The sequence below is a fragment of the Bos grunniens genome, chromosome 2 (genome assembly GCF_055505025.1).
Source record: "Bos grunniens cultivar Pamir isolate PY7600 chromosome 2, Bosgru_T2T1.0, whole genome shotgun sequence".
NCBI lineage: Eukaryota > Metazoa > Chordata > Mammalia > Artiodactyla > Bovidae > Bos > Bos grunniens.
The window spans coordinates 16,830,653-16,855,980 of NC_141166.1; the positions used below are offsets into that span (position 1 = coordinate 16,830,653).

At 49.5% G+C, this 25,328-nt stretch overlaps 1 protein-coding gene across 5 annotated transcripts in view; it reads right to left on the reverse strand.

Annotated features, from left to right (window-relative positions):
• The window catches only part of DIS3L2 (DIS3 like 3'-5' exoribonuclease 2), a 356,275-nt gene that overhangs the window by 21,884 nt on the left and 309,063 nt on the right, over positions 1-25,328 (reverse strand). For all 5 annotated transcript variants that reach the window (XR_015140204.1, XM_086335398.1, XM_086335394.1 and 2 more), the window contains one exon: positions 24,759-24,838. Coding sequence is in view for 4 of the 5 variants with exons in the window: in XM_086335398.1 (XP_086191524.1) it covers positions 24,759-24,838 (80 nt within the window). In the remaining variant the exon portion in view is untranslated. The remainder of the gene's footprint in view (positions 1-24,758; positions 24,839-25,328) is intronic.

Sequence of the window (25,328 nt, forward strand, 5' to 3'; positions counted from 1 at the left end):
CCCACCCACAGCAGGCCTGGATCCCCGCTGCAGGCCTCTGAGTGGAGGGTGCTTCGGCCGCGGCCCGGGCCTCTCGCTGACCCTTCTCCTCCTGGGCTCGCTGCAACCTGCTGAGCATTTTGGACATTCCCATGAAACCACAGGGAAATGAATGGGGCCGGGTTCACAGGCATGGAAAACCCCAGAGGAGAAGGCCTCTGGAGCCAGACATAACAGGCCCTGCGGGTGAGGCCGGAGCCAGATTTCCTCTTCGGGGGAGGCTGGATCCCCTCCAGGGCCTTCCTATAGGTTCAGCGGGCGAGGCCCAGCTGCAGTGAGGAGGCACGTTTCAGCTGCTTGTTTTTTCTAGCTCTGAGAGAAGTCTCCAGAGGCTGGGAGTTCATCAGGGCCCTTGAGCCTCGAGTGTCGGGTCCTGCCAAAAGGGAGGCCCAGTGGCTGCGGTAGGGAGTCGGGAGGGGACTTGCCTGGAGCTGGGCTGACAGGCAGAAAGCCCTTTGTCAGCGCAAAGAAGCTAGAGAAGCCTCGTTCCCTTCTCTAGGCCCAGGGCTCAGCTCTGGGAGGCACTGGCAGGCCAGTGCCCTGGGCTGCACTAGAGGCGAAAAATTGCCCCAAAGCAGAACTAGGAGGCAGTTTGTGCTGTGCCGCCACGAAGAGCTAGTAATTAGGGCTTAATTAGGGCTTGCTCGCTCTGCCTTTTGATGACACACATGTCTTCCTCCACTTGCAGTGGCTATCCAACTAGAATTAGAGCCGCTGACCAGAGGAGAAAGGGCGAAGCCACACAGAAGCCCAGCCACCTCTGGGGGCCACCGAGGTGCCCCCTGCAATGGCTTATCTGCCTGGCTTGGACCCCCTGGTTGGGGCCCCTTTAATGCCCCAGCCCAACAGAGGGGGCTGCTTGGTCAGCCTTGGATAATGGACAGAATTTGGACAAGCGCAGTCAGAGCCGACTGGGTCATCACTGATCCTGGGAGGGCTCAACTATGATTTAGAAATTAGGCTTTGGGTACAGAAATACATGGGAGATGGGGTGTTCTGGAACATACAGGTCTTTCTCACACATACTACAAAAGGCAGCTAGATGAGAGAAGACAGGACACATGTCCCTGGGAACTCAAGCTCCTTTGCTTTTGCAAGTTAAGAGCGTGCTGTGCTCACTTTCCAGTCAGCCAGCTCCCCTTGGGCAGGGCCACCACCCCAGCCACACGACCACTAAAGGCTGCAAGGAAATAAGAACAACTGCTAGGCTTAGGCTGGACACATGATTTCATCAGATCCTCACAAACCTTGCTTGGAAAGTGGGATGTCAGCCCCAGTCTGCACAGAGGGAAACCGAGTGTCTGAAAGGTCAAGTGTGGTGACCATGGAGACTGTTGTTGTTTCATCCCTAAGTCATGTCCAACTCTTTGCGACCCCATGGACTGCAGCACGCCAGGCTTCTCTGTCCTTCACCATATCCCAGAGTTTGCTCAAACTCATGTTCATTGTGTTGACGATGCCATCCAACCATCTCATCCTCTGTCGTTCCCTTCTCCTCCTGCCTTCAATCTTTCCCAGCATCAGGGTCTTTTCCAATGAGTTGGCTCTTCACATCAGGTGGCCAAAGTACTAGAGCTTAAGCATCAGTCCTTCTAATGAATCTTCAGAGTTGATTTCCTTCAGCAGTGACTGGTTTGATCTCCTTGCTGTCCAAGGGACTCTCAAGAGTCTTTTCCAGCATCGCAATTTGAAAGCATCAGTTCTTCAGTGCTCAGTCTTCTTTAGGGTCCAACTCTCATATCTGTACATGACTACTAGAAAAATCATAGCTTTGACTATATGGACCTTTGTCGGCAAGGTGATGTTTTTTTTACCATGTAGATTATAGAGCGAGGGTGTGGCAGGACCGTGGTCAGGACACTAGCCTTTTTGACTCTGAAGACTGTCCTCAGCCCCAACTTGATGAGAGGGGCTGCCAGGCCTACTTGATGCAACTGGCAGGAAAGGGTAATGTGTCCAGGTGAAAAGGATTTTCTGGAACGGCAGATTGTGAATTCGAGTCTTTTGGTAAGTAGTGGCTCCTCTGCCATAAAGAAGGAACCTGAGTCTCCACGTTCTCCTCCCCCTGGTCCCAGGACATCAGCTCCGCTGCCAGCGAGCCCTGTGGGATTCTGGATTTCTGTCGGGTGACCAGCCTTCTTCTGTGTGTGGGGGGTGCGGCTGCCCAGGGCACACAGGCAATCTGGGCTTGCAGTGCTGTGGGGGCGGTGGAGGGTGCAGTGAGCTCTGCACAGGCTGCTGCTTTGCCCCGCTGCAGCAGCAGGAGGAGGGGTGGGGCCTGAGCCCCGACACAGTGACCTCCTGTGGGTACCAGTGCTGAGGCCACTGGGAAGAGACGGACAGGTGGAAGGAGCAGAAGGAATGCACACTGGCAGGCAGATCTGGTATAAAACCACCTGGGGAGACTGCCTGGGCAGGATGGGCCGGGGTTCTGGTCCCTGCAAAGGCCCCCGTGGGGTTCCTCATAACCCTGACGTGCCCTTTTTGGCTTTGTTTGGGAACAAGGCCCAAGAGTGAACTACAGTTTTAGCCAAGCAGGTGGGTGGGATCAGCTTCTTTGAAGACAGCGTTTCTTGTCAAATCTTTTGGGAAAACATCAGTCCTTCTTTTTCACCCTGAACCCAAGGCAGACCTGTGGAGCCAGGGCCACAAGTCTTCAATGCCGGGGCAGGGGCAGGGCTGTGGGCCCAGTGAAGGTCTCCATGCTCCACAGCCTCTGCTCAGTCTGGCCCAGAGAGCAACCAAGAATTGTGTTGTCAGATGCCTCCTTGATGCCGCCCCTCAGCTCCTAGCTGACACAAACCCTACTCTCTCCCTCCGTGGCCCTGTGCTGGCTTCTGCTCCCCCAGGTCTCCACTCACCTGCACCTTTACTGGCCAGGCCCCCTTCCTGCTGTCCCACTGTCATCTGTCCCACTCTGGCCTCATTCTGGCCAGCTCAGCCAGTCCCATTTGCCTTGAGTCCCAGGGCCTGGAACAGTGTTGGGCACACAGTAGGCACTCACTAAGTATGTTTTTTATCTGCAGTTTTTTGCCTTGCCTATGCAAGACCAATCCCTTACGTTTCTATGGTGCTTCACAGTGTTTGATCACTACCTCCTGTACAATGTTACAAACCTCCATCCATAGTTTCTTAGGTACTCTTATCAGATCTAAGCCCTTGAATCTATTTGTCACTTCCACGGTATAATCGTTAAGGGATTTGATTTAGGTCATGCCTGAATGGTCTAGTGGTTCATTCAACGTACAAAAAACTAAGATCATGACATCTGGTCCCATCACTTCATGGCAAACAGATGGGAAAGCAATGGAAATAGCGACAGACTATTTTCTTAGGCTCCCAAATCACTGCAGATGGTGACTGCAGCCTTGAAATTAAAAGATGCTTGCTCCTTGGATGTAAAACTATGACAAACCTATACAGCGTGTTAAAAAGCACAGACATCACTTTACTGACAAAGGTCATCTAGTCAAAGCTATGGTTTTTCCAGTAGTCATGTATGGATGTGAGAGTTGGACCATAAAGAAAGCTGAGCACCGAAGAATTGATGCTTTTGAACTGTGGTGTTGGAGAAGACTCTTGAGAGTCCCTTGGACTGCAAGGAGATCAAACCAGTCAATCCTAAAGGAAATCAACCCTGAATATTCATTGGAAGGACTGATGTTGAAGCTGAAGCTCCAATACTTTGGCCACCTGATGCGAAAAGCTGACTCATTAGAGAAGACCCTGATGCTGGGAAAGACTGAAGGCAGGAGGAGAAGGGGACAACAGAGGATGAGATGGTTGGATGGCATCATCAACTCAATGGACATGAGTTTGAGTAAACTCTGGGAGTTGGTGATGGACAGGGAAGCCTGGCGTGCTACAGTCCATGGGGTTGCAAAGAGTAGGACAGGACTGAGCAACTGAACTGAACTGAACTTACATTGTCTGTACGTGTGATAGCCACATGACCCTCGTTACAGTTGAGGGACAGGGAGAGAGAAGGGATTCTGAGATCTCCATTTCACAGAAGAGGGGACAGGCTGGAGGTGCAGCCACTGTCCACCCAACTGTGGGGTGGGGGCCTGGCCTGAGTCTTGCAGGTGTGAGCAGAGATGCCTCTGGGCAGTTCCACTGCTGGCCCTTTCAAGTTTCACAGTGAGTCTTAGACCCTTCATTGTTCACATGAGCGAGGGAGGCTCCGAGAGGTCACGTGACCGCCACTCCCTGTGCTCGCCAACCAAGGACGCCAGGTGCCCTGCCCACTGCTTTTCCTCAGGTGGCCCCGTGTTGCTGCCTTAAGCTTTCTAAGGATTGGGCAGCAGGGTTTCCTGAGCAGTGCCCGACCCAGGGCTCTGCTGACAGTGCGGGGTGAGCACAGGGCCTGCCCTGAGGCCACGGTGGCCCCCGAGGGGACAGCCACCTGGGGCGGTATGCTGCGTCACTACCACTGCCGTCTTTCCTTCCTGTCAAGGGCACCTCTGGCCTTCAGCAAGGGTTGCAGCGGCTGTGGAGCCATCGTCATTCATCTCCACCTGGCTCGCCAGCTCCCCAGCAACCTCAGAGAGACAGAACGTCTCCCTGAGGCTCCTGGCCCCCATGTTGGAGGCCGGCCATGCTGCGCCAGCAAACACGCAAGCCTGCCTCGGGGCTCGGCTGGGCTGAGACATTTCTGTAACCTTGGAGGTCTTATCTTTAGCCCATGCTTTACCTCTGCCTGTCTCCTGCTCAGCGGGCCAAAGAGGACAGGAACAGGACTTCCCCCACGCCACACCTCCCCACATGAACGCTTCCCCTCGTCTGCCTTTGGGGCTCCAGCTTCCTGGTGCTGCCTCTGGGATGAATGCGGTGCTGAGCATATTTGCTTCTACTGCTCTAGTTCTCCTATCACTGGCTAAAGACTCGAAGCTTCTGCCTCTTTCACCTGTGGTCCTCTTTTTGGCAAACACTGCTCCTGTTCCACCTGTGGAAACCTGCTGGCCCAGTGGGCCAGAACGCCAGGGAGAGTTGTCCACAGGGCTGTGGCCACCTTGACCCTTAGACAGTCTGGTCTGGAAGCCTGCCCTGGGAGCCGCTGAGACACCTCGACAAGCCTCGCACAAGCCTTTCTAAGTCTGCCCCAAGAGGGTGTTTCCTCACTGAACTCTGAGCTGGGCAAAGAATTCAGGTACTTTTTTTGTTTCCTCTGGGGAGTTCCATACCGTCAGAACTGCCCCGCCCCTGACTGTGTAAAGGGCCCTCAGAGGGGCTGAGCTGAGGGTGGGCTGGCGTCTAGCTTCAAAGGCTGTAGCTCCCTTGGCCCCTGCACTTCTCACTGACCTGCAGCTGGCCTCAGTCCAGCTCCCCCAGCCGCCAGGAGGAAACCGGCACTCTCTTTAGGCTTCCTCTTGGGTGATGCGCACTCACACTTCTTAGGACCCCACCCTGGGGTTTCCAGGCTGCTCCCTCCGCCTACCACGCCCTAGTCCACCTCCACGCATCATGGTTGAGTTTTCAAGGCTCGGTTCAGGCATCACTCTTCTCAGCCCATGGTCCTCTCAGCTGATTCTAGCCCCAGAACTCATCACTTGATTGAGACTGTCTCTTCTGAGGCCAGTTTTCCTGTCTGGAGACCAGGCCTTGCCCATTTCTGTATCTCAAGGCCAAGGGGGCACACATAGACGCTGTTCAACCTGGCTTAGTCAAATGCCTGTCTGGGGAACGAACCAGGTACCTCTGAGACAGGATCTGCTTGGTGCTCCAGGGAAAAGAGGGAAGGAGGCCTGCTTTGAGGGGGAGGGAGTGGAAGCAGCATCCCCCTCAGGAGAAGGGCCTAGGAGTGGGGTTCCTGTAGCTTCCCTCAGCTTTTCCCTGCTGGAAGGCAGGCACGGGAACAAAACAGAAACTATGTCAGATTCTGCCAGCCTGATGGGACCTGCTGAATCTGCTTTAATGCAGTTCTTCCTTGCCTGTAGAGAGTCATCATTTAGATCCAACACAGGGTGTCAGTGTGGCTGGGGCTCATTTGCTGGTCACCTGATAGATGAACACTCTTGTCCAGAGCAGACCACCTCACTCTAAATATGAAACCTAACATATTACAAAAAAAAAAAAAAAAAAGAATCTCTCTCCTATTGGGCTGTTTCTGTTGAACTAACACTTGTCTTATCTCCCACTGGGATGCGGTGTGTTGAGTCTGGCAGAGCTCTTATTAATTATGTGGCTCTTCAAATATTGACCTATAGTTTCATGAACTGGGTTCAGAGTGGTCAAGTGGATTTGTTCCCATCCAGGGTCTCTGGGCTTCCCCAACACCATCATGTCCCCGCCTAGAGAGAGACACACACACACAGACACACACACACACACACACACAGACACACACACACAGGCTGTGTACACTGGTGCACTGGTGGGGGTGGTGAGCAAGAAGTCTGCTTCTTTTCAGCCCCACTCTACCCTACCCTTCCCCCTGGGCTGAGGGAAGCTCTCAGATACAGGCTGTATGAAGACTTCGGTCCTTTCCAGGGGCTAACCTCAATGCCATCTTAGAGCTAAGGCCTAAACAGCCTGGATTAGGCCTTTATTCCTCCAGGTGAGCTGGATTGACGGGGTCTAGGCCAGTGGATGTTAAAGCCAGCCTGGAGCCCGTGGTTCTGCTTTCTCGAACTACCACTCTGCAGGCCAAGTCTATCTGTTAGGACAGCCCAGGATGCAGAGAGTCCTGCTTTTCCAGGACCTAGCAATACTCTAAAAGAGGCCTCTAGGTAACTGGGAAGCTGACCAGATTTCTGCATCCGCAATGCCCTCTGGGAGCTTCTCACAGGTGGCTCAGGCTAGGCCTGGGCAGCCATCAGGACTAGGACGACCAGCCCATTCCATCCGGGCCTCCCTCAGGGTGAGAACTGTTCCTGCAGGCAGAGGCCACAGCACCCAGGGCTCTCTGGCCTCAGCCCAGCTGCCCCCATAGTTGCCCAGTGCCCTGCAGGGCCCTGTGTGGTCCCCTGGCTGTGGCCGACCTTCCACAGCCACTGTGGAGAGGGACCACACTCCCTGCCCAGTGGTGTCTATGCCAGTCCACTTCCCAGCAAATCCCTGGGAAACTCAAGTTCAGTTCCCCCAACATCACGTTTGAGTGTTGCAGAATCACTGCCCACTGGTGATTTTGCAGCAACACAAAGGCTTGGCTGCTGACTTCACCACAACATCCTTATAGGCAGCACATAGCTCAGGGAAGTGTCCACTGCTGACCTCACACAGAGCCTGTGCGCTCACCTCCACCACGGCCTTTGTCACCACCTGTGAATGCTGTCTTCCACGTGTGTCTGCCTCAGTGGGCTGTGTGCTTTGGGGAAGCACAGTAGCTGGCACTAGCAGGGGTCCGATAGTTTGCTAGACAAAGGAAAGGTGTCTAGATCTGATCCAGGAAACACCCAGCAAATGCTTTGCCCACAAGGCACATGGGCAGACCTCCTCCCCTTGCTGAGGAATTTCCAGGGGTCACTTTTTAAGTCTGGCAGTGGGAAATGATCCATTCTGCATATAACATGATTCTAAATGTATAACGGCTTCTTAAAGAATCCTGTGGTCCCCTGGCACGAGCTCAGTCTTTTCGGGGCTCTGACCAGCGCTGACCTCAGCCCTCTGTGAGGACCTGGTATGGCCTGGATGGGAAGGACATGCAGGAAGGCAGGCTTCTCCCCGTGGATGGGCAGCTTCGCTTTGGAACAAAGCATAGAGGGCAGCAGCAACCTCCTAGTGCTCTTGCTTGTTAAAGTCAAGAGGGAGGTGGGGGGTCCACCACACATGGCCTGCGTAGCCTGACAGCTAAACTTCCTCACCTTCACTTCCCACACCATGGGGTGATGGTAAAGGTCTTATCTCAGGGTCCGGCATGTTAAGTATTCCATAAATACTAGTAATTATTATATATGAAAACCTTAAGGTGACAAGAGTCTGGTGTCGTTAGAATACTGAAGAATGCGGAAACACACAACATGAAGGGGGAAAGAACAAATGCAGCCTGCTCCCTGGAAACAAGCATTCAGCACTTGCTGGGCCCCTGTGGGCGCTAGCAATTGTGTGGGGGGCTGGGACAGAGAGACCGTCCTCACCCTTGGGCCCAGGGAGTGGGAGATGGACACATACTCACTCCCCTCCACCCCCTCCCATGCCCCTGTAAGACTTTTCTTAGTCATGAACTGGCTCTTTGCGTTGGCTTTTATTTACTGAATTCCCACAGCGGTGTTCCCAGCACTTTGGGCAATGGATCCCTCAGAGGATCTTAGGAAGGTGGTTTCACACTCATTCCTCCACATTCTACCCTCAAAACCACCTCCATTCTGTTACAAGGAGGCAAGGGCCACGAAGCCTCAGGTGCAGCCTGCCTCACGGGGCACACAGCAAAGTGCTGGTGTTTCTGAGGCAAATGATTACGCAGAAACATACAAGTTAGGTTTGATGAATCTAACAGTTGGAAAATACAACAGGAAAAAAGCCTAAAGGAGTAAAGGGTTCCTTCAGCTTCAAGAACAGAACACTGATGGTTTCCTAGAATATTTATGACACAAAAAGATGGCGACCAGCTAACTGGTCTTTCATTTGCACTGAAGACTAACAAGAAGAAAGAGATTGAGTTGAAACTGGAGGGCTGTTAGAACTAAGGAAGAATTTCTCAACATGACAAATGCATTAAATGATTTAATTCCAGTTGATTTAAAAAGTACAACACCAACTCACTGATCTAAAACTCAACCACATACGCAATTCTGAGTATCTGATACACGGGGCAGAAGCAAGAAACAGCTAACAAAGCCTGTGGTGGCCAAGACAGGTGCTGGAGCCAGGCGTCAAGTGTGACTCGCAGGCAAGTCCCTCCTTGGTTCCTCACTCAGACCCTTTCCTCTTCTCCATCAACAATTATGACTACTAGACCTGGCTTCCCAGCTAATTCCATTCCCTTACTGGGCCTCATGCTCACAACCAGGCTGAGAGGTACTACTGGTTTCCTCTGGACAGTGGTGGGGAAGTGATAAGGGGCTGGGGCTGTCGAGGTGGATACAAGAGCAGCTGGGGCAGAGTCTCGATAAAGTCAAATGAAAGCACAAGGCCCTGTGGGGGTACTTAGTGTAGAGGCGAAGCCTCGTGGCGCGGCAGAGCCCAAGAAAAGTGCTTTGGTATCACCATATACACAGTGTGAAGAATCCTAAATTACTAAAAGGAATACATGATGTCCAACTGACACTGTTAAAGCAAACAACAGATTTATAAATTAAAATGAGAGCAATTCCTTCTGGAAGGTTCCAGGGAGTTCAAACATGAAGGTGTCCAGAGAAGGATCGTGGCTGGCCCACCACTGAGTGAGACACCCAGTGAGAAGCGTCGGGTAAGGAAGCTGGGGGGAGAGCCGGGGCCCCCAGGGCCTGGAGAGCAGTGGCACTGCCTTTGTGGGCTCTGCTTCTGAGCGCTCCCCACAGCCCGTCAGGTCCAGGGTGATGACAGGGAGGTCCTCAACCTCAGGAAACGCCCTCTGCCATGCCGACCTGGAGCCTGCAGTCCCCAGCATGTCCCTGGGTCATGGGGTCACATGGGGCTGGCCCGGGCAGCTTGCGGTCAGCAGAGTGCTATGTGTCTTGCATCTCAGCTAGGCTTTGCTGGGTTGGGTTTTCAGAGTAACTGCATAAGTTGGCCATGTGCTTTTTACCTGACTCAGTGGGCATGGGCTGGGAACTTGGTCTGGTCACTCTGTGAGGCCCTTGTCCACTTGGGTGTCCGCCACTGGAGAAGTATGCTCAGAGGGGAGAGTGAAAGTGAAAGTCGCTCAGGCATGTCCACCTCTTTGCGACCCCATGGACTACAGAGTCCATGGAATTCTCCAGGTTAGAATACTGGAGTGGGTAGCCTTTCCCTTCTCCAGGGGATCTTCCCAACCCAGGAATCGAACCGGGGCCTCTTGGATTGCAGGTTGATTCTTTACCAACTGAGCTATCAGGGAAGCCCAGAGGGGAGAGTAAACTGTGTTCAATTCCTCTCCAATAAATAAAGTGATTTATATCTCAGTGATTTATATCCATTGATGGCCTTTGTCATCAAGCACAGCAACTCCCTCAGGCTCTGGAGGCTTCCTGCCCATCCACCAAGAAAAAGCCACAGTGGCCCAGGGGAGAGGTGGGGAGTGGGAGTGAAGACAGATCAGAAACACTTCCCCACAGAAAGCGCAGCCAAACGCGGAGAGAGCCAAGCACGTTCTGGTTACCTGCCAGGCAGCTGCAGGAGGTGACAGCCACGGGCACCTCCTCCAGGCTCAGAGCCAGCACACAGTCCCGTGGCCCGTTTCTTGTCTGGGCTAACCTCCCTCAGAGCACTGCAGGCCCTGCAGCCTGGGCCTGGGCTCCGGCTTCCAGTTCCCTGAGAGGGGTGTTGACTGCAGGGGCATTTGCTACTTAAGTACCTGAAGGTGTCCTGGAGGCTGGTGCGGCACACTGGCAGCCCGTGCCAGAATGGAGTGGGCCTGCTCATCAAGCAGGGGCCGGGCCTGAACACTATCAGCTTCTAGAACTCCTTGAAGTCTTGGATAGGGGCAGGCCTCATTGGGTTTAAAAACTAACTGGCTGAGCCATCAATTTAGAAAGGTTAGCCTTGTGGGGAGCCAAAGAGCAGTCTTTCCTCTAGAATGGGAATCTGTGGATGGACAAACACCCCGAGAGGCAGAAGAGACATAGATTGTGCCAGAAATTTTGGAAAAACGTATATATATGGCAGATGGAGAGAGGTACAGAGAAAACAAAAATGCTTATTTCAGTCATGTCACCATATGCTCAAAAGGCATTTGGAAGAAAACAACTGAAGAGCTTCAAGTCACACCGGATGGCTGCAGCCCCGAGGCTCCTAGAGTAGACAGAAGGGCAGCCCGTCACAGAAAGAGGTGGAACGGGAACGGGGACGTTGTACAAAGGAAATTTAACACGGGAAAAAGAGCTGTTTGCTTAATGTAGCCCTGTGTAAAGTCAGCCAAGGGAACTCTCTCTTATAAGGTCTTTGAGAGTTTCAAAGTACTTAGTGTCAAGAGTTCCTGGTGGCCTAGAATTCTCTGTCTGGGGTCATCCTTGGGTAGTTATCTGGCTACAGGAACGGACATTCTCAGCCAGGCTGGGCCCTGGGAGCCCCTGCCAGCCCCAGGGCCTGTTTGGGTTTGGGTCTCTAGTCTCCTTGCACTCCTCCTTCCTCTTCCCACATTTCAGCAAATAAAGATTCTGTGCGTCTGCACAGGTCATAATCCTCAAACTGGGACAGCTGGTGGCTTAAAGATCCAAAGTTCTACCAGCAACCCAAGCAGCCTGACCCGAAGGAAAGCCCTCAGTCCTCACCGCCCACACCTCCTTGGCATCAGACAAAAGGTCACACGGGAGCAGAGGCCAGGGAAGGCTTTGCACCTGGCGTGGTGGGTGGCTCAGCCAGGGGGCTGGGGAGGGCTGCAGGTATGGCCCTTCAGGGGCACAGGCAGGTAGAGAGGGCTCCTTTCAGCACGACACTGTGGCTGCCCCAGTTTGCATCCATGACAAGGGAAACGAGAGAAAGTGGGATGTGCAGACGACAGGGGTGGAGGAGATGTGGGGAGGGAAAAGGAAAAGATGGCCTGTGAGGGAGCTTAACAACTCTTCTCTTGGAGATCTAGGACAAGTGGTTATTTTGTGAACTTGAGGGCTACACATTCAATATTCTACCAGGAAGTCCCAGGGTAAGAAGAAGAGCCTGGGCTTTGGGTCCAACACCACCTGTTAGAATCCCTGCTCAGCTCTATCAGCCATGTGATCCTTCTGTACAACAGACAGGGCAGAATGTGTCTCACAAGGTTAAAATAAAGGGTTACAGTCTTGTGATAAATCCCGTCTGCCTACCTCCTAGCATACAGAGGATGAGATAGTTAGATAGCATCACCAACTCAATGGACATGAACTTGAGCAAACTCTGGGAGACAGTGGAAGACAAGGAAGCCTGGTGTGCTGCAATCCATGGGGTTCCTAAGAGTTGGACAAGACTTGGCAACTGAACAACAGCAGTGGCATACAGACTGCCACTGCCGCATTTCAAACTCAAAAGTAGTCCTGAATTGGGGAAAAGTAAAATCAAATGTATACCAAAGGGAATTTTAGCATAAGTTTTTGTAATTTAAAAGTGAGTTTGTGATAAAAACTCTTTTCTCTGAGATCAGGAACAAGACATGGACACCTGCTATCATCATGTCTATTAAACATGTGCAGCAATTTGGCCCCCTCACGCAAAGAGGTGACTCACTGGAAAAGACCTGATGCTGGCAGGGATTGGGGGCAGGAGGAGAAGGGGACGACAGAGGATGAGATGGCTGGATGGCATCACCGACTTGATGCACTTGAGTTTGAGTGAACTCCGGGAGTTGGTGATGGACAGGGAGGCCTGGCGTGCTGCGATTCATGGGCTTGCAAAGAGTCGGACACGACTGAGCGACTGAACTGAATTGAACTGAGCACCATAAGGCAAGAAAAAGAAACAAATGGTCTGATACTGGAAAGAAAAAAGACTGGGCACAGAAAAAACCAGAAAGAATCTATAAATGAATAGTTTGAATAAACAAATTTGGCAAGGTCACTGGATACAGGGTCAATAAAAATGAACTGTCTTTTCATACCTCAGCAACAAACAGAAAAGGACATGTATAAATTTTAAATAGTATTTTAAATTTTAAATAGTATCACAAATACTAAATACCTAGGAATAAATCTAATGAGAGACAATCAAGAAGACTACTGTATAAAAGTTTATAAAAAATTACTGAGGAAAATTAAAGAAGACCTAATAACCTCAGATATGCAGATGACACCACCCTTATGGCAGAAAGTGAAGAGGAACTAAAAAGCCTCTTGATGAAGGTGAAAGAGGAGAGTGAAAAAGTTGGCTTAAAGCTCAACATTCAGAAAACTAAGATCATGGCATCTGGTCCCATCATTTCATGGCAAATAGATGGGGAAACAGTGGAAACAGTGTCAGACGTTATTTTTTTGGGCTCCAAAATCACTGCAGATGGTGACTGCAGCCATGAGATTAAAAGACACTTACTCCTTGGAAGGGAAGTTATGACCAACCTAGATAGCATATTCAAAAGCAGAGACATTACTTTGCCAACAAAGGTCCATCTAGTCAAGGCTATGGTTTTTCCTGTGGTCATGTATGGATGTGAGAGTTGGACTGTGAAGAAAGCTGAGCGCCGAAGAATTGATGCTTTTGAACTGTGGTGCTGGAGAATACTCTTGAGAGTCCTTTGGACTGCAAGGAGGTCCAACCAGTCCATTCTAAAGGAGATCAGTCCTGGGTGTTCTTTGGAAGGAATGATGCTAAAGCTGAAACTCCAATACTTTGGCCACCTCTTGCGAAGAGTTGACTCATTGGAAAAGACTCTGATGCTGGGAGGGATTGGGAACAGGAAAAAAGGGGACGACAGAAGATGAGATGGCTGGATGGCATCACTGACTCGATGGACGTAAGTCTGAGTGAACTCCGGAAGTTGGTGATGGACAGGGAGGCCTGGCGTGCTGTGATTCATGGGGTCACGGGGAGTCAGACATGACTGAATGACTGAACTGAAATGAACTGAAGTAAAGAGTGGGATATACCATGGAGAATAAGACAATCATAAAAGGGTTCATTTTTTCTTCAGATTGATTTATAGATCCAAAGCAATCTCAAAATAAATCTCAGCAAGTGTGTGTGCATATGTGTGGCAACTGAAAATCTGATTCTATAATTTACATGGCAACGGAAAGGCCAAGAATAGCCTCAGTGCTCTTAACCGAGGAGGAGCAAGGTGGAAAGTCTAACTCTACTGAATATCGAGACTTTTAACAAAGGTACAATGATTAAGACAGTGTGGTATTGGTACAGGAAGAGACCTGTAGATCAGTGGAACAGAACAGAGTGCAGACACAGACCTGTGTGGATAGGGACCCTCCATTTGATGAAGGTGACCCTGGAGAGCAGTGGGAATGCTGCTGGGTTGATTAGATGCCCATATGGAAACAAAAGAAACTTGCTGTTCCATATTCAAAACTCAATTTTGAATAGATTATGGGTATAAAATAGAAAAAGTAAAACAATAGAGCTTCTAGAAGATAATATAAGAACATTTAGATGGTTAATTGCATGTGTCAACCAGACAGACCACAGACAGCCCAGATGAAACATTATTCCACGTGTGTCTGTGAGGGTGTGTTTCTGGTTGTCTGTGAGCAGAACTGGATAAAGTGGATTGCCCTCCCCAGTGTGGGAGGCCTGAATAGAACAAAAGTGTGCAAAGTGAGTTCGTTCCTCTCACTGCTCACCATCTCATCTACTCCTGTCTGCAGACTGTGATTTACCACTGACATTCCTGGTTCTCAGGCCTTCAGTTCAGTTCAGTTCAGTTCAGCCGCTCAGTCGTGTCTGACTCTTTGCGACCCCATGAATCGCACGCCAGGCCTCCCTGTCCATCACCAACTCTCGGAGTTCACTCAAACTCATGTCCATTGAGTCGGCGATGCCATCCAGCCATCTCATCCTCTGTTGTCCCCTACTCCTCCTGCCCCCAATCCCTCCCAGCATCAGGGTCTTTTCCAATGAGTCAACTCTTCTCATGAGGTGGCCAAAATACTGGAGTTTCAGCTTTAGCATCAGTCCTTCCAATGCACACCCAGGACTGATCTCCTTTAGAATGGACTGGTTGGATCTCCTTGCAGTCCAAAGGACTCTCAAGAGTCTTCTCCAACACCACAGTTCCAAAGCATCAATTCTTCGGCGCTCAGCTTTCTTCACAGTCCAACTCTCACATCCATACATGACCACTGGAAAAACCATAGCCTTGACTAGATGGACCTTTGTTGGCAAAGTAATGTCTCTGCTTTTGAATATGCTATCTAGGTTGGTCATAACTTTTCTTCCAAGGAGTAAGCGTCTTTTAATTTCATGGCTGCAATCACCATCTGCAGTGATTTTGGAGCCCCCCAAAATAAAGTCTGACATTGTTTCCCCATCTCCCATCAGACTCCACTAAATTCTACCACCAGCCTTTCTGATCTCCAGCTTACAGACAGCAGGTCATGGGACTTCTCAGGCTACATAATCAAATGAGCCAATCCCTCATAACAAATCTTCTTTTACATACGTACAAATATAAGTGCAAATATAAATATATATGTCCTATGGATTTCCTTAGAGAACTCTAACACAAACATGTCTTCATGATTTTTACAGAGTTTTCTTAAAAGGGATATAAGAAGAATTAACCATAAAGAAAAAAACTGATACACTGAACTACACTGAAATAAAGAAGTTCTGTTCATTTAAACACCACCAAAGAGAGTGAGTAGAAGAAGATATTAGCAACATGGATAACTAACAAAGGACTCATACCCAGAATAGAGAGAAGGGTAAGTCAACAAGAAAAATGGAAAACCCAGAAGAGTAATGGGCACAAAATTTGAAAAGGCGCTCCAATACATATATGAAATCTCATATGCTGCTGTGGGAGTGTCACACTGGTCAGCCACTTGGGAAAATTGTTTGATAATACCCACCAAAGTGGGGATTTCCTTTGAGTTAGCAGTTTCACTCCCAGGTATATGCTCCAAAGAAATGTGTGCACCAAAAGACATGTATAAACATAATAATTTATACAAATTGGGACCAAATTGGAAGCAACCCAAATGCTGACTGAATTAATGCAGATTGGATCAATTACAATGTATTTATGCAAAGGAAGTCTTACAGTAATGAAAATGAATGAACTAGAACCATGTGCAGCAACAAAGATGAATTCTCACAAACATAAATGTGAAAGAAGAAAGACGCAGAAGAGAAGATGCCAAATGATTCCATTCATACAGGTGGATGGCGTCGGCAACTCAATGCATGTGAATCTGAGCAAACTCTCAGAGATAGTGAAGGACAAGGAGGCCTGGTGCACTGCAGTCCACGGGATAAGCAGAGTCGGACACAACTGAGAAACTGAGCAATGAAGTTCAAAACTGGCAAAACTAATCTACAGTGTTCGAAGGTATGATGGTGGATTCCTTTCTGGAGGACAGAGGGGTATGCAGAAAATGTTCTAGTTCTTGATCCGGGCGATAGCTACGTGGTGTGTTTGTTTTTTAATACTCTACGAACCAGATGAACATGGCTTGTGCACTTTTCTCTGTGCATGTCAAAGTTCAAAAATGAGTTTATGTAAGAATCTATTTTCCAGTGTGTGGACTATGGAAGACAATAGTGCAGCGGGATTAAGCCACACTACACGCTGAGACATGGGCCAGTGTACAGGCTGTGTCTGCACCCGGCCGCTGTCCACTGCAATGTCCCCACAGCCGCTGGCTTCCACGCTTCCTCACTCCAGTTGCTTCTGCCCTTTAGAATGCCAGCAGGAGCCGAAGGGCTGGGGGTTTCCATCAGGGGCTGAGCGCCCTGGCCCAGCCGCCCCAGGAAATCTCTGCTGAAGAATTCAGTGCTTCACAGCATGGCCTCAGGCTCCAGTCCTCCCCCACTCTCCCTGGAGGTAGGGAAAGGATGCTGACTCAACACAGCTGAGCAAGAGGTGCCCTGCCCTGCCACCTGTGGGCTGCACTGCCTTGGTAGGAGAGCAGGTGACAGTAACCCAGAGGTAACATAAGCCACGTGGGAGGCGGCCTCACTGACCCAGGCCTGGTTGCCCTCCCTGCCCCAGGGCCCACTCTGTGCAGCTGTTCAGGCCCCACCCTGCTGTGTATCACGTGGCTGAGGCAGATTCCCAGGGAGAGGAGCCGGCTGGCTGGCTCTCCTCCAGTTTACAGCTTGACCCGGGGCGGGGCACCTCTTAGGGACCTGGCTTCCTTTTGTCTTAGGCGGGAGTGTTCATACCCCCTTTCCTTCCTATAGGGAAGACTGAGGTCCAACAAAACACTGTCTCTGGGCACCCAGGGTATCATTCTTGCCCGGAGTGGGGTGGTGGGAGGGAAAGGAGCCCCCCACCCCGCCCCAATCTCTCTGTGCGGTGTGACAGCAGAGGAGCACAGCCCTCGCCCATCACCATCTTTACTCCAGAGGCTGAGGCAGGAACCACAGGCCGACACTCCAGGCTGCGATGGAGGCAGTGAGTGCACACCTGCCCTGCAAGTGGCCAACTCCAACACGCACGCCGCAGCTGCAGGCTTGCCCTGTGAGCTCACTGCTGGCACCTTTCTCTGGCTCAGTTGCCTCCAACTTCCCCCCAGACCTCTCCTCACCACCCGCGCCCCCCCACCCCCGACCCCCCCCCCCCCGCCCCCGTCACCTTTGGTTTCCAGCTCCCCTTTCTCCTCAACAAGGGCTTCACCAGGAACAAGAAAGGCATTCTTCATTCTAAACAGGCAGTGTCAGTGTGAGGTCTGCAGGCCACGCCCCGCCCTCCCCCCGGCCCCCGCCCGTTACATTGCTCCGAGGAACTGGCCTCGGGTCCGAGGTGCAGACACAGAGTGTCATTTCCAAGGTCCTGGAAATGCTGAGAAGGGTTTGTGTTCATCTGAAGTTGTCAGGGCTGCTGGGAAATATTCCATCTGCTTATTTAGGTGAGGGATGAGGACGAGTCCTGAGCAGAGGAAGAAGTGAATTAAAAGGGCAAGGGGTGAGCAGTGGCTGTCACCAGAAGCCCCGTCCAGACACAGGGCCCCGTCTTGGCCCTCTGGTTCTGTGTTCCCAGGGGTGACTGGGCAGGGCAGGGGTCCCCAGGCAGACTGGCCCCTGAGGACGGCCCTGTGGGCTACACTCTGCCCACCTGGCCTCCTTTCCCCACCCCTCTCCTTCACAGGAACAGGGCACAATGAGCTCTGGAATCTGCTAGAACTAGAGTGAAATCCAGGCTCTGCTCTTGACCATAGTGCGACCCAGGGCAGGTTAACCTTTCTCTCAGCCTTGTTTTATTTAATCTGCTAAAACTGTGAAAATAATATAACCTCGTTGACTTTTTAAAAAATCTGTAAAGGTATAAAAATTAAGATCTGTCTTGGATGGTTTGGGGTCACAGCCCCTAGCCCAGGGCAGGTGTGCTGTGGGTGTTCAGGAGGTGGTCGCCTCTACCATAGTCAGGCTGCATGGATCAGAAACTCTAGAGGTCATGAGTGAAGTGCAGCCTTGCAATTCAGCTCAGCTTCTGCAAGTATGCTTGGCATATTTAATGCTCTTTATAATGATTACTATGCCCCCCCATCAGGCAAAAAATGGTACGGAGTGATGTAAGTAACTATAATTACTCTATATTTACACAGTCAAGTGAAGTTTTTGCAGCCTGTTTCTTCTATGTGTTAGTTCTTCAGAATTCATAAACTATCCAAGGAGACAGTTTTCCCTGACGTCAGACATGATGTAATCCTCAAGATAATCCCACAAAAAAAAAAAAGAAAAGAAAGAAAGAAAGAAAAGACAAAGGCTGGAAAGAGATTTGACTTCTCAGGAGCCAGGTTGCTTCTCTAAAAGGATTCAATTAGGTCCCCCAATCCCTTCGTCAAGCAGTATGTGCCAGGTCCTGGGCTAGGCTCTAGGGGTGCTGAAACAAACCAATCAAGGCCTCGACCTTAAAAGGACTCAGCCCAGGAGGAGGCAGCAGACAAGCCAACCAGCACCTGGAGTGCACTGAAGGCTGGAGCAGAGCCAGGCAGGAGGGGCACAGGACCACTCAGATGGCACTTGTGATTCAGCCTTTCATGATGGCTGTCAGGGGTTGGAATGGCTTCCCCGAAGAAGTGACGCTTCGCTGAGGGTGAAAGGAGAAGTAGAAGTTACCCAGATGGGCGTAAGGGGTGGTGGGAAAGAGCTGTGTTCTAGAAGCAGGGCGTGGCCCCATCACCCAGAGACACCATGGACATGGCAGGCTTGAGGTGTCAGGCAGGGCTGGAAGATGGGTTTGCTGGAGTGGGTAGGCATCCCATCACAGAGCTGGTGGTACCCAGTCCCTCCCACTAGCCCCTCAGGATCACATGAGTGTTCATTCAGCTCTCTAGCCTCAATGACTAGTTCTGTACTGGTGTCCCGCAGAAACTCTCTGTATGCTTGTTGAATGAATGGGTCACATTTTACAAAGTTTATTTCTACTTACGGTTTCTGACAAGACTGAACTGAGGTAGACCTCTTTCCCAACACAAACGCATGGAAAAGATGGACGAGATACTCCAAAAGAATCATCTAAGTGTATGACTGGAGGAGAAGGGGATGACAGAGGATGAGATGGTTGGATGGCATCACTGACTCGATGGACATGAGTTTGAACAAGCTCTGGGAGTTGGTGATGGACAGGGAGGCCTGGCGTGCTGCAGTCCATGGGATCTCAAAGAGTTGGACATGACTGAGCGACCGAACTGACTGAAGTGTACGACTGAGCATGAAAGAAAGAAGGGAAAATGGCCAGTTGCTTGAAATGAAGAGGAAACTAAGTCAAAGCAGTAATCATTACCAGAGCAAAGGGGAGCTGGGAGTATGATACCCTGATACAGTTATAGGAGCGAAGGTTTTAATGCCCATAGAAGGGAGACCATCTGGCTGGAAGCTGGAACTGAGAGGCCCGCAGAAAGCCAGGACCCAGGAAGGGCTGCTGGTCTTCGAACAGGGATCAGGAAGCCCTCTTGAGCAGCCCAGAGGAACATCTGTAGGTGAAGCAGAGGGGAGGCACTCCTTTCTGGGGTGGGGATCCCAAGCAAGCCTGGACCGCCTGTGGGTGTGGAGGCTGAATGCACACCACCCAACTTCTGGGAATCCTAAACCAAGAGGTTAATGTCAAACTGGCAAGACCTATGGAACTCTTGGGGTCCCAGAAGAATAAACGCCAAAGCAGCAAAAGACACACGCACAACCCAGGAACATATGGGGCTCTCGCAGAGAACACAATCCCCACTTAAGATGATCTGAAAAAACAGAACAAACCATGTGAGGAAATGAACCACCCTAAAGCCAAATCCTCAGCGACCACGTTTGGGAGAACAGGTACTCTTAGAAGTAGAAATAAGTGAAGAATCAGAAAGGGGTTATAAAATAAGTATAATCAAAATAACTAGAAGAGATGAAAGAATAGAAATAGTGAAAAACTAGGACACACAAAAAGAACAGGAAAAAAAAATAGGCTGATTTTTAAAAAGCTCCAAATATAACACCTAAAAATTAAAAATAAAAAACTAAACACTCAAATCAGAATGGAGTTTCAAAAAGCAGACTATAAACAGCTATCAGCAGAGCAGTGGACTTTCCAGGCGGTGCTAGTGGTAGAGAACCTGCCTGCCAACGCAGGTGATGTAACAGATGTGGGTTCAATCCCTGGGTCAGGAAGATCCTGTGGGGAAGGAAATAGCAACCCACTCCAGTATTCTTGCCTGGGAAATCCCATGGACAGAGGAACCTGACAGGCTGCAGTCCATAGGGTTGCAAAAGTGTTGGAAATGACTTAGCGATTAAGCAACAACCGCTTTGAAGTCATGGGCCAGGCTTGATTTATCTTTGTTTCCGTAGCGCCTCACACACACATATACTGCCTGGAGTAGGGGCTTACTAAATGTTGAACTGAATTCTCATCAATCACTTGTTCACCCTTTGAGGCCTGTTCCTTGCTCTAGGAAGAGATCTCCAAAACCCAGTTTGAGGAACATGACTGAATCAGCTCTGGCTTCACTGGATTTCATACTAAAGGCAGGTGAAGTTTCTGTAACAGAGAAAAAGAAGGTGGTCTACAGGTGTATGGGCTGTGAAGGGCAGTGGGGAGACAGAGGCCTCACACCCCTTAGATGCAGATTTGAACAGCCTCGGGAGGCTGGCAGAATAATTGGAGGAGAAGGCTTTACTAATCTAACCTGAGGCACAAGAGGGCAGCTTCTTTCCCCTAATGATCTCAGAGCTTTAAGAATGTTTATCTGGGGGCTTCCCTGGTGGTCCAGTGGCTAAGACTCCATGCTCCCAATGCAAGTTCAATCCTTGGTCAGGGAACTAGATCCCACATGCCACCACTGAAGATCCCACATGCCGCAACTAAGACCTGGTGTGGCCAGATAAAACGAATATTGAAAAGGAAAACTTAAAAAAAAAAAAAGAATATTTACCTGAGAATTGTGCCCTCCAGAGTTGAAGTCCTACTGGATATTGGACAAGTCTGAGGGTCTGTTTTCCCTGGAGCCTGGAGGCCAAAAGGAACTTCTTCATGGAGAAGGAGAATGGCATGACGTGGAATCATGGATTGGGGCTACTAAGATGTTCTAGGAAAGGACGTGGATACAAGAGCCCAGGGAGCAGAAAAGCAGAGTGCCTATTTTCAAAGCTATTCCATCTGATGGGAAAGACCACTGGGGAGAACTGAGAGCCTCAGTACTTACTCAGATTGCATTACTCAGTGCTTACGGATTGCATTTGGCAGTGATAAATACTAAAATGATTGCAAATTATATTGCAGGGAATACCCAGATAAAAGTAGGAGTTTTAATAATTAATTGTACCCAACTAATATTCAGCTGGGGCTTCCCCCTGGTGGCTTAGCAGTAAAGAATCTGCCTGCAATGCAGGAGACCTGAATTTGATACTTGGGTCGGTAAGATCCCTTAGAGGAGGGAATGGCTACCCACTCCACTATTCTTGCCTGGGAAATCCCACGGACAGAGGAGCCTGGTAGGCTACAGTCCACGGGGTCACAAAAAGAGTCGGGCGAGACTGATGGACTGAAACAACAACAACAATATTCACTAGTTTCTTTTATACATAGAACCTTATTTCTCTGCTGCTGTTGCCTTCATTTTTTTGGCTGAGACAAAATGAGTCCCTTAGGGGCTGGGCTGAAATCTCACTTCCTAAACACCACTGTTGAGATTCAGGCAGTCGAGGAATTGTCCCTGAAAGTGAACAGAGAAACACAGACAGGGCAGAGCCAGGGGAGAGAGGAGAATGTCTCAGCCAAGCTCAGGGGGTTCTCCACACTTGACTTCAAGGTCACAGTGGGGAGAGGAGTCTAGTCTGCCTTCAGACAGAGTGCTCACGGCTGAGGCCTGCAAGAGGCATGTGCACCAGCTTCTGCCCCAGTCAGTACTCTGCAAGCTGCAGCCGTAGCTCACGAAGGCAGCCCTGCTGGCACTGGGAAAACAGAAGGGAAGTCACGAGATGATTTTTCTGTTTGGGAAGGAGAGGCCATCAACACTGCAGGCATTCTATGTGCTAGGCGGGCTACAATGTCACCCCATTGAATCCCCAAGACAATCATATCAGAAAAGTATCATTAATCCCATTGCTCTTAAGAGATAAAAAAAACTTGAGGCTCAGGGAGGCTAGAAAACTTGTCCACAGGTTGAGAATGAACCCCAAGTCTGCCTCTAAGAGGAGCAAGAGAAAACTGCAGAGGGGGCCACCGAGGCATCTGTCACACTTCCTGAGATCATGGCTCCTACCCAGTTTCCTACACAAAGGCTTTCTCTTACAGGTCTTCAGTCAAAGCTTATCAATACTCACAACTCCTACATTCTCTCCTACATTGCTTTGTCTGATAACATGCTAGTTATCAGAATTGGGGATTAGGCCAATGTAAGTTGTTGTCACCAGACCTCTGAACTGCTCAGACACGGACTTCAAGCTACTGCCCTTCTCCCACTGAACAGAAACTCTGCCAACCTTATTTCCAAAGAGCAGAGAGTCAGGCCATGAACCTGACACCATTGTGTTTCTGGGGCCACAATCTGTCATGTGAATGGCTGCCTTCTCACACAATGGCCTAGAAATCCTGCAACTGTTTTCCAGAAACAGAGCCATCCAATAAGAGTGATGGTGTTAAAGGATGCTTGGTCAACTTTCCTGAATGACTGATTTGGTGGGAATTGCGGGTACAAGATAGCTTAGGATAGCATTCGCCTAAGGATAAATTACAAAGACGAGTAACACTTTGAAAGTAATCTGAATGGAGATTTGGTCTTGAAGGCACTCAGTAACCCATCTGCCACCAATAACAGAGCAAGAGTTCTTGAGGAAGATGCAAGTTTTCTTCTAGAAGGTTCCATTGGCATGTGCCTATTTGACCCAAAACTAACCGGTTTGGGTTCTTGTCATCACTGAGTAGCACCTTGGGACATCGGTTGTCTTTCATCTATTTTCTTCCCAGAGTTAATGTGATAATGTTGACTCTGCCTCACTCAGCTGTGGCAAGTGACCTTAAACAAGTTACTTACATTCCCTAGACCTCAGTTTCTGCAAATACAATAGTAATAGAAGAAAATTCTTCAGGTTATCATGAGAATTAAGTGGGATAACACTTAATTACAGTACTATCCCTCGACTAGTTCGTTTAGTCACAGCTATGGTTTTTCTAGTAGTCATGTATGGATGTGAGAATTGGACTATAAAGAAAGCTGAGCATCGAAGAATTGATGCTTTTGAACTGTGGTGTTGGATAAGACTCTTGAGAGTCCCTTGGACTGCAAAGAGATCCAACCAGTCCATCCTAAAGGAGATCAGTCCTGGGTGTTCATTGGAAGGACTGATATTGAAGCTGAAACTCCACTACTTTGGCCACCTGATGCAAAGAGCTGACTCACTGGAAAAGACTCTGGTGCTGGGAAAGATTGAGGGCAGGAGGAGAAGGGGATGACAGAGGATGAGATGGTTGGACGGCATCACCGACTCAATGGACATGAGTTTGAGTAAACTCTGGGAGTTGGTGATGGACAGTGAAGCCTGGCGTGCTGCAGTCCATGGAGTCGCAAAGAGTCGGACACAACTGAGTGACGAAACTGAACTGACTGATCCCTCGTCCGTGATACACACAGTAGGTGCTCAATGGTAGCTGCCTTCGCCATTCATCACACTCACTGTCTTCTTCAGGGCACACCCCTCACCTCACTCATCACCACTTTCACTGTCCCACAGACAAACACACGCAGTCAAGGAGGCAGTCTGTGATGAAGAAAAGAAGTGTATAAAACTATGCCAGGAGCCATCTTTGAACAAGGTCACAAACTTAAACCTCAGTAGGTACCCATGAATGGCCCATCTCTAAAATTCCCAAGGTAAGGAGGAGGGATACATTGGGAGATTGGGATTGACATACCCACACTACTATATATAAAATAGACAAGAAAGTACTATATAGCACAGGGAACTCCGCTCATTACTCCGTCATGACCTATATGGGAAAAGAATCTAAAAAAAGAGTGGATGTATGTATATGGAAAACTGATTCACTTTGTTGGACAGCAGAAACTAACACAACATTGTAAATCAACTATATTCCATTAAAAGTTATTTTAAAAAATTGAAAACAAATTCACAAGGCAGGCGGACTATCGCAACAAACTCCTATAAACAGTATAGTCAGACTGAACTACAACAAAAGGCACACAGTGAACCCAGTAAGCAAGCACATGATTAGAGATGAAGTAGGGGTGTGGGGTCAAGAAGAGCTGGAGCCTGGAAAGGAAGGTTCGCTTTGGAATATATTGGGTTGGCTACAAACCTCGTTTGGGTCTTCCTGTAAGCCCTGCACTAATCTTTCAGCCAACCCAATACTTCTAATACATTACATCTGTTCTGACACAAGTATTTTCACACCCTATACAGAAGGGCAAAAGAGATTTTACAGGAGAAATACTTCTGTGCCAGCTCTTTTCTAGTACAGTCACAAAAAGTGTGACTGCCTCCCTGAGAATCTCTTAGTCAGGAAGGCCGCGTACACGGAAGCCCAGGGGTGCTACCTCCACAGGACAGGGTCAGGCGACAAACTTTCCCACAGAGTGGCTTACTTGTTGCTGTCTCGGTACTCGTAGACATGACATCCTTGAGGCAACCCAGTCTCGTGGTCCAGAGTGAAAGCCAGCTTTAGCTGCATAAGGAGAGAAGAGAAAAACGAGTACGTTTTAGGCAGTGTGCTCTGTTCATTCTGACAGCTGAAATGAAAAACAACAAGAAAACAAGCAAAATCACTTTCCCTCAAGAGGATGTGTTGTGGAGAACCTGGCCTGCCCGCCCCGGGAAGAGCCTGCACCTTACAGGGACACGGGTGTCAAGAACTGTCACCAGGACTCAAGTTCTCCATTCGGTGAGCAACCAACTTTTATTAAGGCCCCTACTTGGTGATAGACCCTGAGTGAGCTAATGGGGAAAGAGCAGAGAAGAGTAGCAGAGAGGATCCTATGGTTTAGTAGGAGACAGACATCCATCACATAATTGTGCTGATGAATGGAAAAAACATTTATATACATATATTATATATATATATATATATATATATATATATATATATATATATATGAAACTTTAAATAGGTTCTCTGAAGAAGGAAAAAAAAAAACTTCCTTTGTTTCTATAGGGGT